The sequence below is a fragment of the Nilaparvata lugens genome, chromosome 5 (assembly GCF_014356525.2).
Source record: "Nilaparvata lugens isolate BPH chromosome 5, ASM1435652v1, whole genome shotgun sequence".
Classification (NCBI taxonomy): Eukaryota; Metazoa; Arthropoda; class Insecta; order Hemiptera; family Delphacidae; genus Nilaparvata; species Nilaparvata lugens.
In genome coordinates, this window is record NC_052508.1 from 37,577,149 (window position 1) to 37,590,896 (window position 13,748).

The window sequence follows — 13,748 nt, forward strand, 5'->3', positions numbered from 1 at the left end:
AATTTCCTTCTAGATTTTTCAAAATTAATGTTCAAACTTCATTAATAGTACATACGATTTCATAAAAAAAATCACCAAATCATATGGCCGGAATTAAAAAAATTTATTATATTATTATTAAAGAACTCGATTATACACGTATACAGGTGTAAAGTAGTATAGGAAAATTATGTTTGATGCATCATCACGTCTGAACTACTGGACTGATTAACTTGAAATTTTGCATTATAGATTCTTGCTTAACTGAGGATAGTTATAAACCTATTTCAAATTCTTCAATATTTGATTACATCAAGTTTTCAGTTTGTCAATTTTTCAATTATTTGTCATGCTTTCACTTGTTGTAAGGAAGCAGCAGAACATTTCTCTTAAAAGGGAAATTAGAAGATAGGTATGATTGGGGATCCTTTTCAAATGATAAAAACAGGTTTTCCGTCGCACCCAAATTTTTTCCGCCATTTTGGAACCACCATTTTGAATACAACTTCTTTTTTTAATTGGAAGGTGGTCATATGATACATGACTCCGATACAGGATTTCCAGAGAAAAGGTATGGTGAAAACCGCACATCGATATCTCAAACCTTTAAAATGTATTCTCATTCATTTCCTTTATTATAGTATAGAAGATGATAGATAGAATGGATGATAAATCCATCCATCTATCATCTTCTACACTATAATAGAGGAAAGAACTGGCTTAAAGACGTATACACACGTGTATGGAGGATATGGAAATTATGTTTGACGCATCATCACGTCTGAACTACTGGACTGATTTACTTGAAATGCTGCTTATAAATTCTTAATCAACCGAGGATTCTTATAGGTCTATTTTCAATTCTTCTGGATTTCATTACGTCAAGTTTTAAAATAGACCCTTGCGAAGCACGGGTTACCTGCTGGTGATAAATATATAATGATGATGATGATGATATACAAACTTGACTGGAATGAACATAGATATTAGCTTATATGTATGATCATGTTATTTATGCCTGTTATGTGTGATGTTAGTCCGGTATTAGGCGGTAATAGTTCTATGACATGAAAAAATCATTTCGTACAACTTATTTCCAAAGACCTTAAAGAGATAATCTTTAAGGTCTTTGCTTATTTCATATGATCTGAATATGACAGAAATATTACCGTTCAATAGCGTCCTCAAGTTAGTTTGTTATTTTTTTTGACTACCTATCATACTTTGCTATTTTTTTGACTACCTATCATACTTTGCCTTCTTGTTTTGAACTTGGAGATATTGTAGATACTAAGTGAATAAGTACCGTAAGCTGGTATCAAAGAAACGTCGACATAAACTGGTTTTTCGAATTCTTTGTTCAAAATAACATAAAAATCCAATCTCTAAAATCATAATAATTTTGCAGTTACAGTATGGCTTTTTAACTTGTAGAGCACTTATACGGCTAAGCAGTATAAACAATGTAACTAAGGCTTCAAGTAAAGCAATTCAAACAGTTAATTTGATGGATGCATAACAACTGTAATACATACATTTGAAATGCTTAATAGAAATTCAATGTAGTTATTATTAAATATAACTGATTTGCGCCTTGTATTTTATGCAAGTTCCTATTATAACAATAGGGCCACTCAAATTTCCCGCCGCTTCTTGCCTCTCTCTGTCATGGCTGCCAATGTTCAATTCGTAACAGGAATAGTGGCCACTCAGCCGCTCTATAGTTTACTATAATAGCTCGTTGACAGTATACATACAGTATGGAAACTTGGCTAGTACCCTGACGCTAAAATCCGCCATCTTGTTAGGAAGCACCGCATTGTAATAGTATTGATGGTAGGTTCGGATCACTTTAATAATCCGGATCAATTGGTTATTGGTTAGATAGGCGATTGATTATAAGAGTCCATTCTGTACCTATTCTGTGGCTGAAGTCCAATCCAAACTTGAACGTCGTGAATGTGAATCTATTTAAAGCAAGTGTCACTGTTTTCTTTATTCAAGCAAGTAAAGATAGATATTTTTCAAATATAGGCTAGTGTACCTAAATTGTTAAGATCTTATTTACTGCAAGAAGTTTAGGCTACTTTTATTTGAAAGAATTTTTTTTAGTCTCATTTAACTAGAATAGGCTAATTGCAACAGAAAATTTAGAACATTCTAGTAGCCTAAATCAACTGAGACATTACAGTGTAATTAGTGCTATTAATTGATTGGACTTATTTCTGACAGGTAAATGTTATTATCATTATTATTAATAATCCTTGATTAATAAGTTATTCTTGATTAGTAATAGGAGCAGATAAATTAGTTACCGTACTATAAATTGTACGGTACCTACTTGAATCATCGCTACATAAAATTTCAAACTCAGAATACCGTATTATTTTAACATGACTTTGGCTACTCAATTACAATAAATTTGCACATAAAAATAATTTCAATTATTCTATTTATCGTTCTAAAAATATTTCTATTTGTTTATAGCATTCATAAAACAAAAGCATTTGGCTGAACATAGACTGTTGCATAATACTATGAAATTGTACGTATAGATTAGGCTACATGATTTGAATAATAGTAATAATAATAAGTAGGCTATTAAAATTTGACATTTGAAACAAAATGTACTATTCTATTTGAAAATTTAATATGCTTTGAAAAGAGAATTGCAAGGTATTGAAGGTGATTTAGGGGAAAAGAACTCAATGTCTATCAAATATCTATTATTGAAAGGAATTGGAAAATACTTGACTTCTGATATTATTATCGATCTATCACAACCATTCAGGCACCATAGAGGCAATAGACTCATCCCTCAGCTGCAGGACCTATAAAAAGGCCAGGAGTGGAACTCACATAGGTCACGAGTTTGCGGGTGGAGAGACCAAACCTCACCACTGCTCAAAGAAGGGCGGCCATTCAGACAATAAACTTCTTGGGAGTTGTGAGGCTTTTGGCCTTGCAAAGTTTTGGATGAACAAAAAGAAAAAACTCATGAAACCAGAGATGGGTGAAACTCAAAACACAAATGTTGGTCAAGAGGCTGAATCAAGGGTTGCCAGGCGCCCTAGAGGCAATTTGGCGACCCCTTCCTTAGCGGAAGAACGTACAAAGAAGGCCAGGAGTGGAACTCCTCAAGAACTCATCAGTCTGGAGAGACTGCCAAGCATATAACACTGGATTGCTAGAGACTAAGGGCGAGGAGAAGGTCTCTGCCTGGCTGCAAGAAACCAGGTGATGAATGGGATGTTAATATAGGGATAAACTCCTAGATCCTGTAAAGGACTCTGGTATTGGTTTGCTCAACTAACGTATCTGGGAAAATAATAAAGCTCCGGTTGAGGTTGTGGGGTTCTTTGAACCTTTGGATCCTTGAATCCAAATTAAAAAATTAACTAAATCAAATTAAGTCGTAAAGTTCATATTAAGTCTTGTCATATTAAGTCGTAAAGATCATATTAAGTCTATAAAGATCAGGACCTATAACTACACTTGCGGATTGCTTCCTAAACATTAATTGTCATCTTGAAGAAAACATAGATCGATTCTATTAATAAGCTTAATATATGTCTAGCCTGGAAGAAATTAGCTGAAAACCCACATTTGAATTGGAAATCCAAAAATATAGTACTTTCTCAAGCCTCACCTATTAATACTGCTTACCAGTTTGGTGAATAAACAAAGATAGAAAAGAAAAAAATACCAGTTGCTTTGATATGGATTCAAATAAAAAAGTTTGAACCCTTAAAAAATATTAAAGTAGTTAAGCTAGTTTTATAATATCTATGTTGAACGCTTCTGTATTCTAGCAATAACTTGTATTTTTACTAAAACCCTTGAAATTCAATAATAATAATAATAACTTTCTCGCAAAGAAAGCACAAATAATAATACAAAAAATGCAAAATTTATTACGGTAGTCTCACAGAGAATTTTTCTTTACTTTCAAATTAAAGACCACGCCTATCAATTATTGCGTCCTATTAACAAACGTCAACTTCAATTAAATTTTAATGTCAGTTTCTACTCCATCATGAGTTGACTGTATGTACATAGAACAGCAATGGCCATACAATTTTATAACAAAAAGTTTTGGGTCCAGAAGCGGTAAGTTCATATGAACGAGGAATGCATAAATTTATTGATTAATCGTTATCAATCCATTCGGTTCGGTTCGTTACCGAAAACGAATGAGGCTCTCATACATGTCAGGTTTTAATTCGTACGGTTCTAATTAGGTATTTTCTGCTCAAACACAGCTGTGTTTGGATCAAACACAGCTGTGTTTGGATTTTCACAGTTCATGCTGGTATATTCAAATATAACAGCTGGTGTTTAATTGTAAGATGTTATTTCTTGAACAACAAAATTTTAAATTTAATTAAAAATTGTGAATTATTTGAATAGTTTCTTTTTGATTATGTTAATTTTGGATGTTCAGATAGATTATTTTTTTTAAATTAAAAATGTGTTCCTTGTTTTCACACATGGTATATAAACTTCATCTCTTCTCTCCATTGATGAAATCATGGATTTGATGTAGAAGTGATTTCCGAATTTGTGGAAGAATAAAAATAATAAAAATTATCCCTGAGTTTTAATTTATATCTTTCATATTTTTTAGAAAACTATTCATTAAGAAAAAATGTTTCTGTGAACTAACAGAAATAAATTGACCATACGATTTTACTTGGAAAATTTTGAAACAGATAATCACGATATCAGGTTAAAATAAAAACAAAAAAGGCAAGTGTGTGTAAAAGACTTTGTTTTTTCCTGTTTCCCTAGCAACGAATTCGAATATGATGAAACCTATTCGTGTCGAGGGGACGTTCGGTGCTATGCGGTTGCTATTCGGTACCGAATTCAAACCGAATCATCGTTTCACACTTATCGGAATTTGCCGAAAACGAAACGAACCGAACCGAAAGTGTGTGAAAGGAGCCTCTCGCTAGCAACGAATTGAAACCTGATGGAATTAATTAGAGTCAAATGGGCGTTCGGTTCTATGCGGTTTCTATTCGGTATGGAATTCACACCGAATTATCGTTTCACTCTTATCGGAATTTGCCAAAAACGAAACGAACCGAACGAGTGTGAAACTAGCCTTACATAGCTTGAAGAAAAATATGACTATCGGCTTGAGTTAACAGTGAAATTTGAAACATAGACACCCTAAACCAAGGGATCTTCTTATGCTATCTTTTCTTTATGACAATAATGACTAGTCCACACAATCGCCTAGTCGCTGTCCAAGTGGCTTTCCATGTTGGTCTTGCCAGAGATTATACATTAGAATATCAGTATTCTTTTCTCTATGGTCTTGCCATCCACACTGCAATGTAGCCATTTGTGGCTCGGCTGACCACTTGCCTTCGCTTGGCTGGCCTTCGCTCTACAAAAATTGGAGCAATTTTTACGCATTGGCCGATATTGTGGATGCGGCATCACAATAACTAAATTACGGAACTTTAATATATGGAAACAGCTGCCACACCAATAAGGTCCTACTTTTGTAGAAAAAGGCTATCAGAATATTGACAGGTGCAGGGTATCTAGATCACTGTCAACCTCTTTTCAAAAACAAAAATAAATAAATAAAAAATATATCAACTGTTATAGGTCTACATGTCTTGTCATAAGCCTGAAACACTATGACAGCATCGGCTTGAGATTGTACAATAAGTTGCCATTGGATATTAAATGTTGTGAAATAATATTGTTATTAAAAAAATACTTTTTGAGTGGCTGGTTTTGAGACTATTCTATTGTTTCACAGAGTTTTTCGATTCTACTTGATGACTTACCTGTTTGATTGACTTTGTCAATTAACTGTATTGGTCTACGACAATAAAATCGATTTATTTATGTATTTAAAAATTGATGACTAGATGGTAATTTTTATTAATAACATTTTACTAACAGTGAGTTATTAATCCAATTCGGATTTCGTCAACTGACTCATCAGAACAAATAAATCAGAAACCGTGTACTTCCCAAAAATAATGAAATTATTTATTTAATGTGAAAAGGGTTAGGTGTCTTATATCCTTGAATATGCACAATTTTGCCTCTAGAAGCTCCTTCTCATGAGTAAAATAAATATCACATTGTATTTACATTTACCTACTAATTTTAAATCACAAATTTTAATATAATATAATCATGAACTTAGTACAAAGCAAAACAGAACTTCATTTGAATTCTATTAGCTAGAAATTTATCATTTTTCTAAAGAAATTGGATGATCAATTAGTTTTAATCATGTTTTATTAACTGAAGAGCTTTTAAAAACAAAGAGTTTCGTCATAATTTTGTGTCAGTAGGTACAATATACAATATAAACTCCATTTAATAGGCTAGGTTCATTCAATAAATTTATGCTTATAATGAAACATAATCCATACAATATACGCAAAAAAATGCAATATAATCTATTCATTTATATTATAGTTATCAATCATTATTCAGCCAGATAGAAAAGCAGTCATATGCCTTTTCAGCGTTATGAACACACCATCAGTCGTATTCAATATTGTTTAATTTATGCACCTTTGTCTTTTATTGTATTGTCTACTGTATCTTTGTCTCATGCAGATCACTGTTCTCTACTTGAAGGAAGTTGAGAATATGGCAACTTGGGAGCAAACCCCGTCTGGCTATTATCCAGGCCAACCAGGTTCAGAATATTTCCGTTATCTCTATTTTTATGTTTTATGCTTTTTCCATAACAAGCTTAATTTCAGCCGTATGACTGTCATGGCTTTTATTGTTCTGATTCATATCTGATAAAAAAATAATCAATGATTCATTTCCATGTTAATTTCATATTTAAAATTCTATGATAATTGCGTAATCACAATAGTTCTGATCACTATTAAATGACTTGCATAAAATATCATCAACCAAGTTAAACTTGAACGCTGCATTATTGGATGTGCAAACCTTTTCAAATATGACACAATGAGAAAGCACTCTTGACATTCGATTCTATAAAAATATGTTTTTTTCTCGCTCTTTCACACAAATAATAGTTCACAGGAACTGAAGACAAAATTTTATTCTATTCAATCAGTTCTTCTACAAGTTCTCATTTGCATAATTATTATAACAGCTCAAACCAAAACTCTGGAGTTCTAATAAAACAGTTTTTCATAAAAAAAACCGTTTCTAGCTTGTAGTGTTATCAAATTAGTTGATAACAAATAATTTAATCTTGAATGCGTGGTATGAAATAATTGCAGTGTAAAGAGCAACGAATAATTAGAATGAAAGTTTTTGAACTTTTGAAAAACATGATTTGAAATTTAATAGATTATTAAAAACACAGTAATGGACTGTTTGGGAGTTTCTGAAAGATCAATAATTTACAGTATTTTATTAGAAAGGTAGCTTCAAGACAAATTTGTCTACTCCAGCGGAATTAAAATATCAGCGATATCTGTCTTTTTCATTACTCATGGATATGATGATTCATGCTAATGACAAGGGCTGATATTATTATCAAATTCAATTATTTATTTATACATAGATAGATGATTGGGAAAGAACAACACGCTTAAAGTCCAAAACTGTTTCTTTCCAAAATTTGGATAGAAATTGTCCAAAAATAGGTTATGTTTATCACTTCATAAGTTTTGTCCAATTTTGAGTCCAAAATATATATAAACTAGGAATTTAGAATTAGATAAGTTGAGAACCAAATTAAATATAAATATTTCACTAAACCATCACTGATAACTGGAAAATTATTGAAAATTTTAAAACTTCTAAAATAAATGCTATTTTATGGTAAAAAACTCTTAAGCTAATAATAATTTTAACCTTACTATTTGTAATGTTCAAAGAATACTGTATTCGAAAATAGGACAGGACCACTTTGCTTTTTGTGAAGGAGCACTTCACGTCACCCCATAAGGGCGAATCTGCAATCCTAGGTTTGCACAGACAAATTATTAAAAATTTTAAAACTTCTAAAATAAATGCTATTTTATGGTAAAACACTCTTAAGCTAATAATAATTTTAACCTTACTATTTGTAATGTTCAAAGAATACTGTATTCAAAAATAGGACAGGACCACTTTTCTTTTTGTGAAGCAGCACTTCACGTCACCCCATAAGGGCGAATCTGCAATCCTAGGTGCGAAACATTTTTTTGAAAACGTTTTTCGAAAAATATCACCAGTAAAAAGTTTATTTTTAGCCTTTGCACAGCCTTAAGGCTGTTCGGTACTCTTTTTTTATTTAAATTGGAAAATCTTTTTCAATATAATTGTCAAGATCATTAGCCTATAAGAGTGAGAAAAATTGGCAACTGAAATTATTAAGTGGTCTAATAAGCGAGTTATGGGTTGTTGAAAGAGCTAACTCTGTTTTCCTTTTAGATCATAAACTGTTTCGAATTTTTCATTGGAGTTTTTTCTAATACATTCAGTATATCATTGGCTTTGTTCTAATATGCGTTTTTTCGCGATATATGCCAAAATAAACAAGTTTATTTACAAGTTTCGAATTTACAAAAATTGTTATTTTTTATTTATGAACGATATGGGGAATAAAATGTTTTAGTTTGGAAAGATACATTTTTGAATTTTTAAGAGAAGTTCTGTTAATATAGTCGAAACCGTTTATGATCTGGAAAGAAAACTGAGTTAGCACTTTAACGACCCATAACTCCCATAACTCGCTTTTTAGAACACTTAAAAATTTCAGTTGCCACTTTTTCTCACTCTTATAATGATCTTAACAATTACATAGAAAAAATTGTACCGAACAGCCTTAAATACAGGCTGCTTGTTTACTTAATTGAATTCTAATTTTAACGAAATTAAAATTCATCCTTGATATAGTATTTTCGAAACCTAATTTCTTAGGTAATTCCTAAGCTTTATCATTAAATTTTAAAATAACTTCAAACAGATTCAGATATAAATATAAACATTGAAAAATTTACATAAATTCAAATTAATAGTAAACCGTACCAAATCTGTTTCTGTCTTAGTACGTTTGTTAAACGAAACTTATTTATATAAATGAAAGTATTTTTCTACTTTCCAATATAAAATTATTCAAGTATCAGTTTTCCAACAAATTCGAGAAACTCGCTTAATTTTTCTCTTTGTGAACTGGTGATGTGGGTCGGGAATATTCCTAGTGATAAGGCACTTGTGATTTGGAAACATTTCCCTGGCCAAAACACCCCGGGAATATAAAAATTGCATTGAAATAGTTGAAATTGATCAATTTCAATCATATTCTATAATCAATAAATCATCCATTCATAGAACCAGATTGTAGCTCACACATTACATCAATGCATATTTGGCTAGACTTTTATAGGCTTAATCAAGGTACCTAGAATAGAAGGTACTGGCCACGCGCATCTCGATCTTTTAATGATCAGAGTCAGATGATCGGTGTGACGTCATTGGTACTCTAAATATCTATTCTTCCTATCTTTTCAATGTTAAATTGAGCAACTTTGTAAGTCTTTTTCTCAAAAAGTATATAACTTTCAAGTCCGATCGACATCTCCTACGATTCATACAATATTTATCTTCAATTTTTCTAGAAATTTAATACTTTTCGACGGCTGGATCTTTCAGAATGATCGATTTTGTAAGAGCCTGCACATCGAATACCTGTTGCTCTCTTATTGGAAATTAACATGCTTTCCCTGGCTCTTTTGTAATTCAATTACTCAATGCTAATGAATTTGATAATTCGATCATTGAATAAGAAATTAAAAACGTGAAAACATTTATTGTACTATAATATTATTTCTCTCACAATCCTTTATCTTGTCTGTGTACTGTATATAATATGTAGAATCAATAGAACATTTTGCCTAATCTAATCCCTTAGGAGGATCTCTTTTTTCAGGAAAATTATTGCTTTCACATACTTGATCAGGAAATAGTTCTCTGGTTGAATCTCTCTAATTGGAAACTACAACAAAATATAAGGACGAATATACAGAGTGAGTCATAAATTTATGGGAACCCTTCAATAAGTTGGAGACTGTTGTAGATATAGTACTATAACTTCCAGGATAAGTTATTGGTCGAATACTCTACCTTTTGACGTACAACTGAATTTCAACCCCTCATAAGTGGGTGACTTAGGGGTTGTAACTCGAATATTTGAAATGTAAACACCCATTGGGTGGTAGATCATTCTAAAGGCCTTTCTAAAACAGGAAAGATAGCATCGATAAAAATGTTCTATGATACTTTTATCCAAAATGGCGGCTGATTGAACTTTATCAATTATTTCTTTAAAAACGAAAACTTCAATCAGCCGCCATTTTGGATAAAAGTATCTTAGAACATTTTGAGTTACAACCCCTCATTTCAAAAACTAAAACTTCAATCAGCCATTATTTTGGATACAAGTATCATAGAACATTTTTATCCATGCCATCTTTCTTGTTTTAAAATGGCCTTCAAAATGATGTACCATACAATGGGTGTTTACATTTAAACTATTCTAGTTACAACCCCTAATTCACCCCCTTATGAGAGGATGAAATTCAGTTGTATGTCAAAAGGTAAAGTAATTGACCAATAACTTATACTGAAGGTAACAGTATTATATGTATAACAGTCCCCAATTTATTGAAGTCCCATACATATGACTCACTGTATATTAAAGCATGCATACCGCATGGGGAATTCTCAATAATTGAGAATTATATTGAATACTTGCTTTCGTATTGTGAAACACATATTTTTTAATTTATTATTTGTAAGAGGAATTTTCAATTGATACTTGTTCTCTTGCGTAAAACTCTCATTTTTTATTTATTTGTGTAAGGTAAAATCAACTCTTCATGATCCAATAATAATGTATTTAATGAAAATGAATCATACATTGAAAAGTATACGTATGAATATGAATTCATATTATATAAGTATCCTACAATATATTCCTTCTAATAAACTTGATAATTCTATTAAGGCAAGTGATAGGTTGAATGCCTGTTTGAAAAGCTAGGAAAGGATGACAATCTCTTCAACCAAATCGGAAGGAATTTCTATTATAGAAATTAAACTGTCATACACTAAAAAACAGGATAATGTGTGGTGAATTCCAATTCTTTTCAATCTCCACATTATTTTCCTATAACCGGAGAGATAATAGTTGGGCATATTTTAAGATATTTTTCCAAATTACAATTTATTCAGTTTATAATGCATTTATGATGTGGGTGTTATACTATCACCCCATCCTCTCTTTTGTTCCATATTGAGGCTTTCTACCACATAGAGTGTGAGTGATGTATATGTGATGAAAATAATGTTTCTAGATTGTGCCTTGGTCACTTGAGTAGAAATAATTTTGAATCCGAAGTTCTCTTTCAAAAATTCAATTGAAATTTGATTGATGATCAATCCAATCGATTGTTTATAACAAACAAAATCATCAAATATCATATTAAACTTTAAGGAAGGAATGTGGTGTGCTTACCATCTTCATCCATTGATCATCCACATTCTCCTTCCAAATCACTGATGGAATGCCCTGCCCTAACAACCTTTATTCTCTGCAACCACTCATGATTTCACTTTTATCAAATTAATATTAGCTTTTACTTTATATGTTTTCTGCATTGAGATTGGTATTAGAATCAATTTTGAAAGGATAGATATTGGTTGAGTTTGCAGAAGAATATTACAATGAACAAAGGAAACAGCTTGAATACAATGTAATAAATTACGAGAAAGCTCAAGATAACTATTAATGTATTCAAGCCAAACCTAATTATTATGATGATAAAACAATGATTGAAAAAATAAAGGCCTATATTATCATTCAAAGTATTACTAGGAGAAATAGGCTACATTCAGTACCTTTTTTCAAATTTATAATTGTTGGGATATTAAAAGTTTGAATAAAAAACCTCCAGTAGAAAACCTTTGAATCCATCTTTTCAAATGTTGCCAAATTAAATCTATTCATTCCTTCTATGAGTATCCCTTCTTGTAGTATCAAATGAGTTCTCTATCTCCAAACCGGTATGTCCTTACATTATCGAGCATTCTGAAAGATCTAGGAGTTTAAAAGTGATGAGTTACTAAAAAAAAAAAATTGAAGATAAAATATTTTATAAAAATGTTGATTAGAGATGTCAATGGGACTTGAAAGTTGTGTACTTTTTTAAAAAATACTTTTAAAATGAAGGAAAAATGAAGATGAATATTGTAGGTATTGTAGGTAACACACAACTATCACCTGGTTAAAGTATTTGGATATGTGTTCTGAGTAGATTTTTGCCCACACCTTCTTCTACTAGAATTCCCAGTGTTGCTCTGGGCAACAGTTGGCGTCTGGGGTGGGCCGCAGCAGAGGACGGGAGGCCTGGTGTGGTGTCTGTCAACCAACCTCGTTCGAGTCAGGGGTTAGAACAGGGCCTTGAGTACTTTGTTGAAATGATTCCCTCTTTTAGGAAAGAGGGGCTGGGCTTTCGCACTGCCTTACAGGGTTGGGCGGGGAGTGATAGGAGTAGGAACGGTCTGGTGTCTTCCTTGAGTATGGTCTCTGGTACGGGAGAAGCGTTCCCGATTGTCACAGGATGTCCTCTTGCTATTCCCAATGGAATTAGCAAGGTAAAGGAGCCTCGGAACTGGGCATCTCAGCTGGTCACCGGGTCCCTAACCTCGGGTACCGAGCGTTTCTGGCTATTAGGACTGGCGTCTCGGGGTTGAGAAAGGCGTTCCCAAGCCTTACTCGAGGTCCTATTGCTATTCCAGTTGGAACTAGCAAGGTAGAAGAGCCTCAGAACTAGGCATTGCGTCTGGTCACTGGGTCCCTAACCTCGGGTACCTGGCGTTTCTGGCTATCAGGACTGGCGTTTCGGGGTCGAGAAAGGTGCTCCCAAGCCTTACTCGAGGTCCTCTTGCTATTCCAGTTGGAACTAGCCAGGTAGAAAAGCCTCAGAACTAGGTGTTGCATCTGGTCACTGGGTCCCTCACCTCGGGAACCAGCTGTCTCCTGCGGCCAGGATCGATGTCTCTGGGTCGAGAAAGGCCTTCCCAAGCCTTACTCGAGGTCCTCTTGCTATTCCCGATGGAATTAGCAAGATAGAAGAGCCCTGGCACCAGGCATCACTGCTGGGCACTGGGTCCCTCACCTCGGGAACCGGCTATCTCCTGCAGCCAGGATTGATGTCTTGGGGTCGAGAAAGGCCTTCTCAAGCCTTACTCAAGGTCCTCTTGCTGCTCCTGGTCCTATTCGTGATGTTCCTTGGTCCAGTCAGGTTTAAGCCCAAAACCCAACTTGTCGCCTCTGGTCGAATCAGGCAAGCTGGTTGCTAGAAGTCACAGAAGTGGTTGTACAATACTTGCCTTCCTGCGAGTGTTGTATCTTGGAGCTTCCAGTGTCTTCTATTAACTCCAGTTAATAGAAGGCACAATTTGAAGTAGTCGAAGGAGTAGGAGTAGACTCTGGTCACAAGCTGTACTCACTCACTCGCCACATGCTGATTCCTCCACTAGTTCTCGACCAACTGTCCATACTAGACTGATCTTCACTGCCACTTGGCGAGCCTCCCTCGGCAGCCGGGTTGGAGGGGGTAAGGGTGTGCAGGATAGTTTAGCAGTAGCTCAGTGGCTGTCTTGCTTGTTGTACAACAAGATCTTATGATGAGATTACTGAGTGTCTTCAAAACTAGCTCTAAAATCAATTCCCCTCACTAGTTATGATATACATCGTGACACACTGTTCCTACTATGGGAAGGGGGGGGAAGAAATGGGTAGGATGGGG

General features: G+C 33.7%; 1 protein-coding gene across 3 annotated transcripts in view; it reads left to right on the forward strand.

Annotated features, from left to right (window-relative positions):
• The first annotated feature begins 1,705 nt into the window (after window positions 1-1,705).
• The window catches only part of LOC111056895 (protein lifeguard 1), a 60,499-nt gene continuing 48,456 nt past the window's right edge, over window positions 1,706-13,748 (forward strand). The window contains exons 1-2 of one of the 3 annotated variants that reach the window (XM_022344304.2): window positions 1,706-2,211; window positions 6,580-6,661. In XM_022344304.2, the coding sequence (XP_022199996.1) occupies window positions 6,613-6,661 (49 nt within the window). In that variant the 5' untranslated portion in view covers window positions 1,706-2,211; window positions 6,580-6,612. Of the gene's footprint in view, window positions 2,212-2,775; window positions 3,217-6,579; window positions 6,662-13,748 lie in introns of those variants that run through there. The other 2 variants (XM_022344305.2, XM_039428297.1) reach the window with 2 other exon arrangements.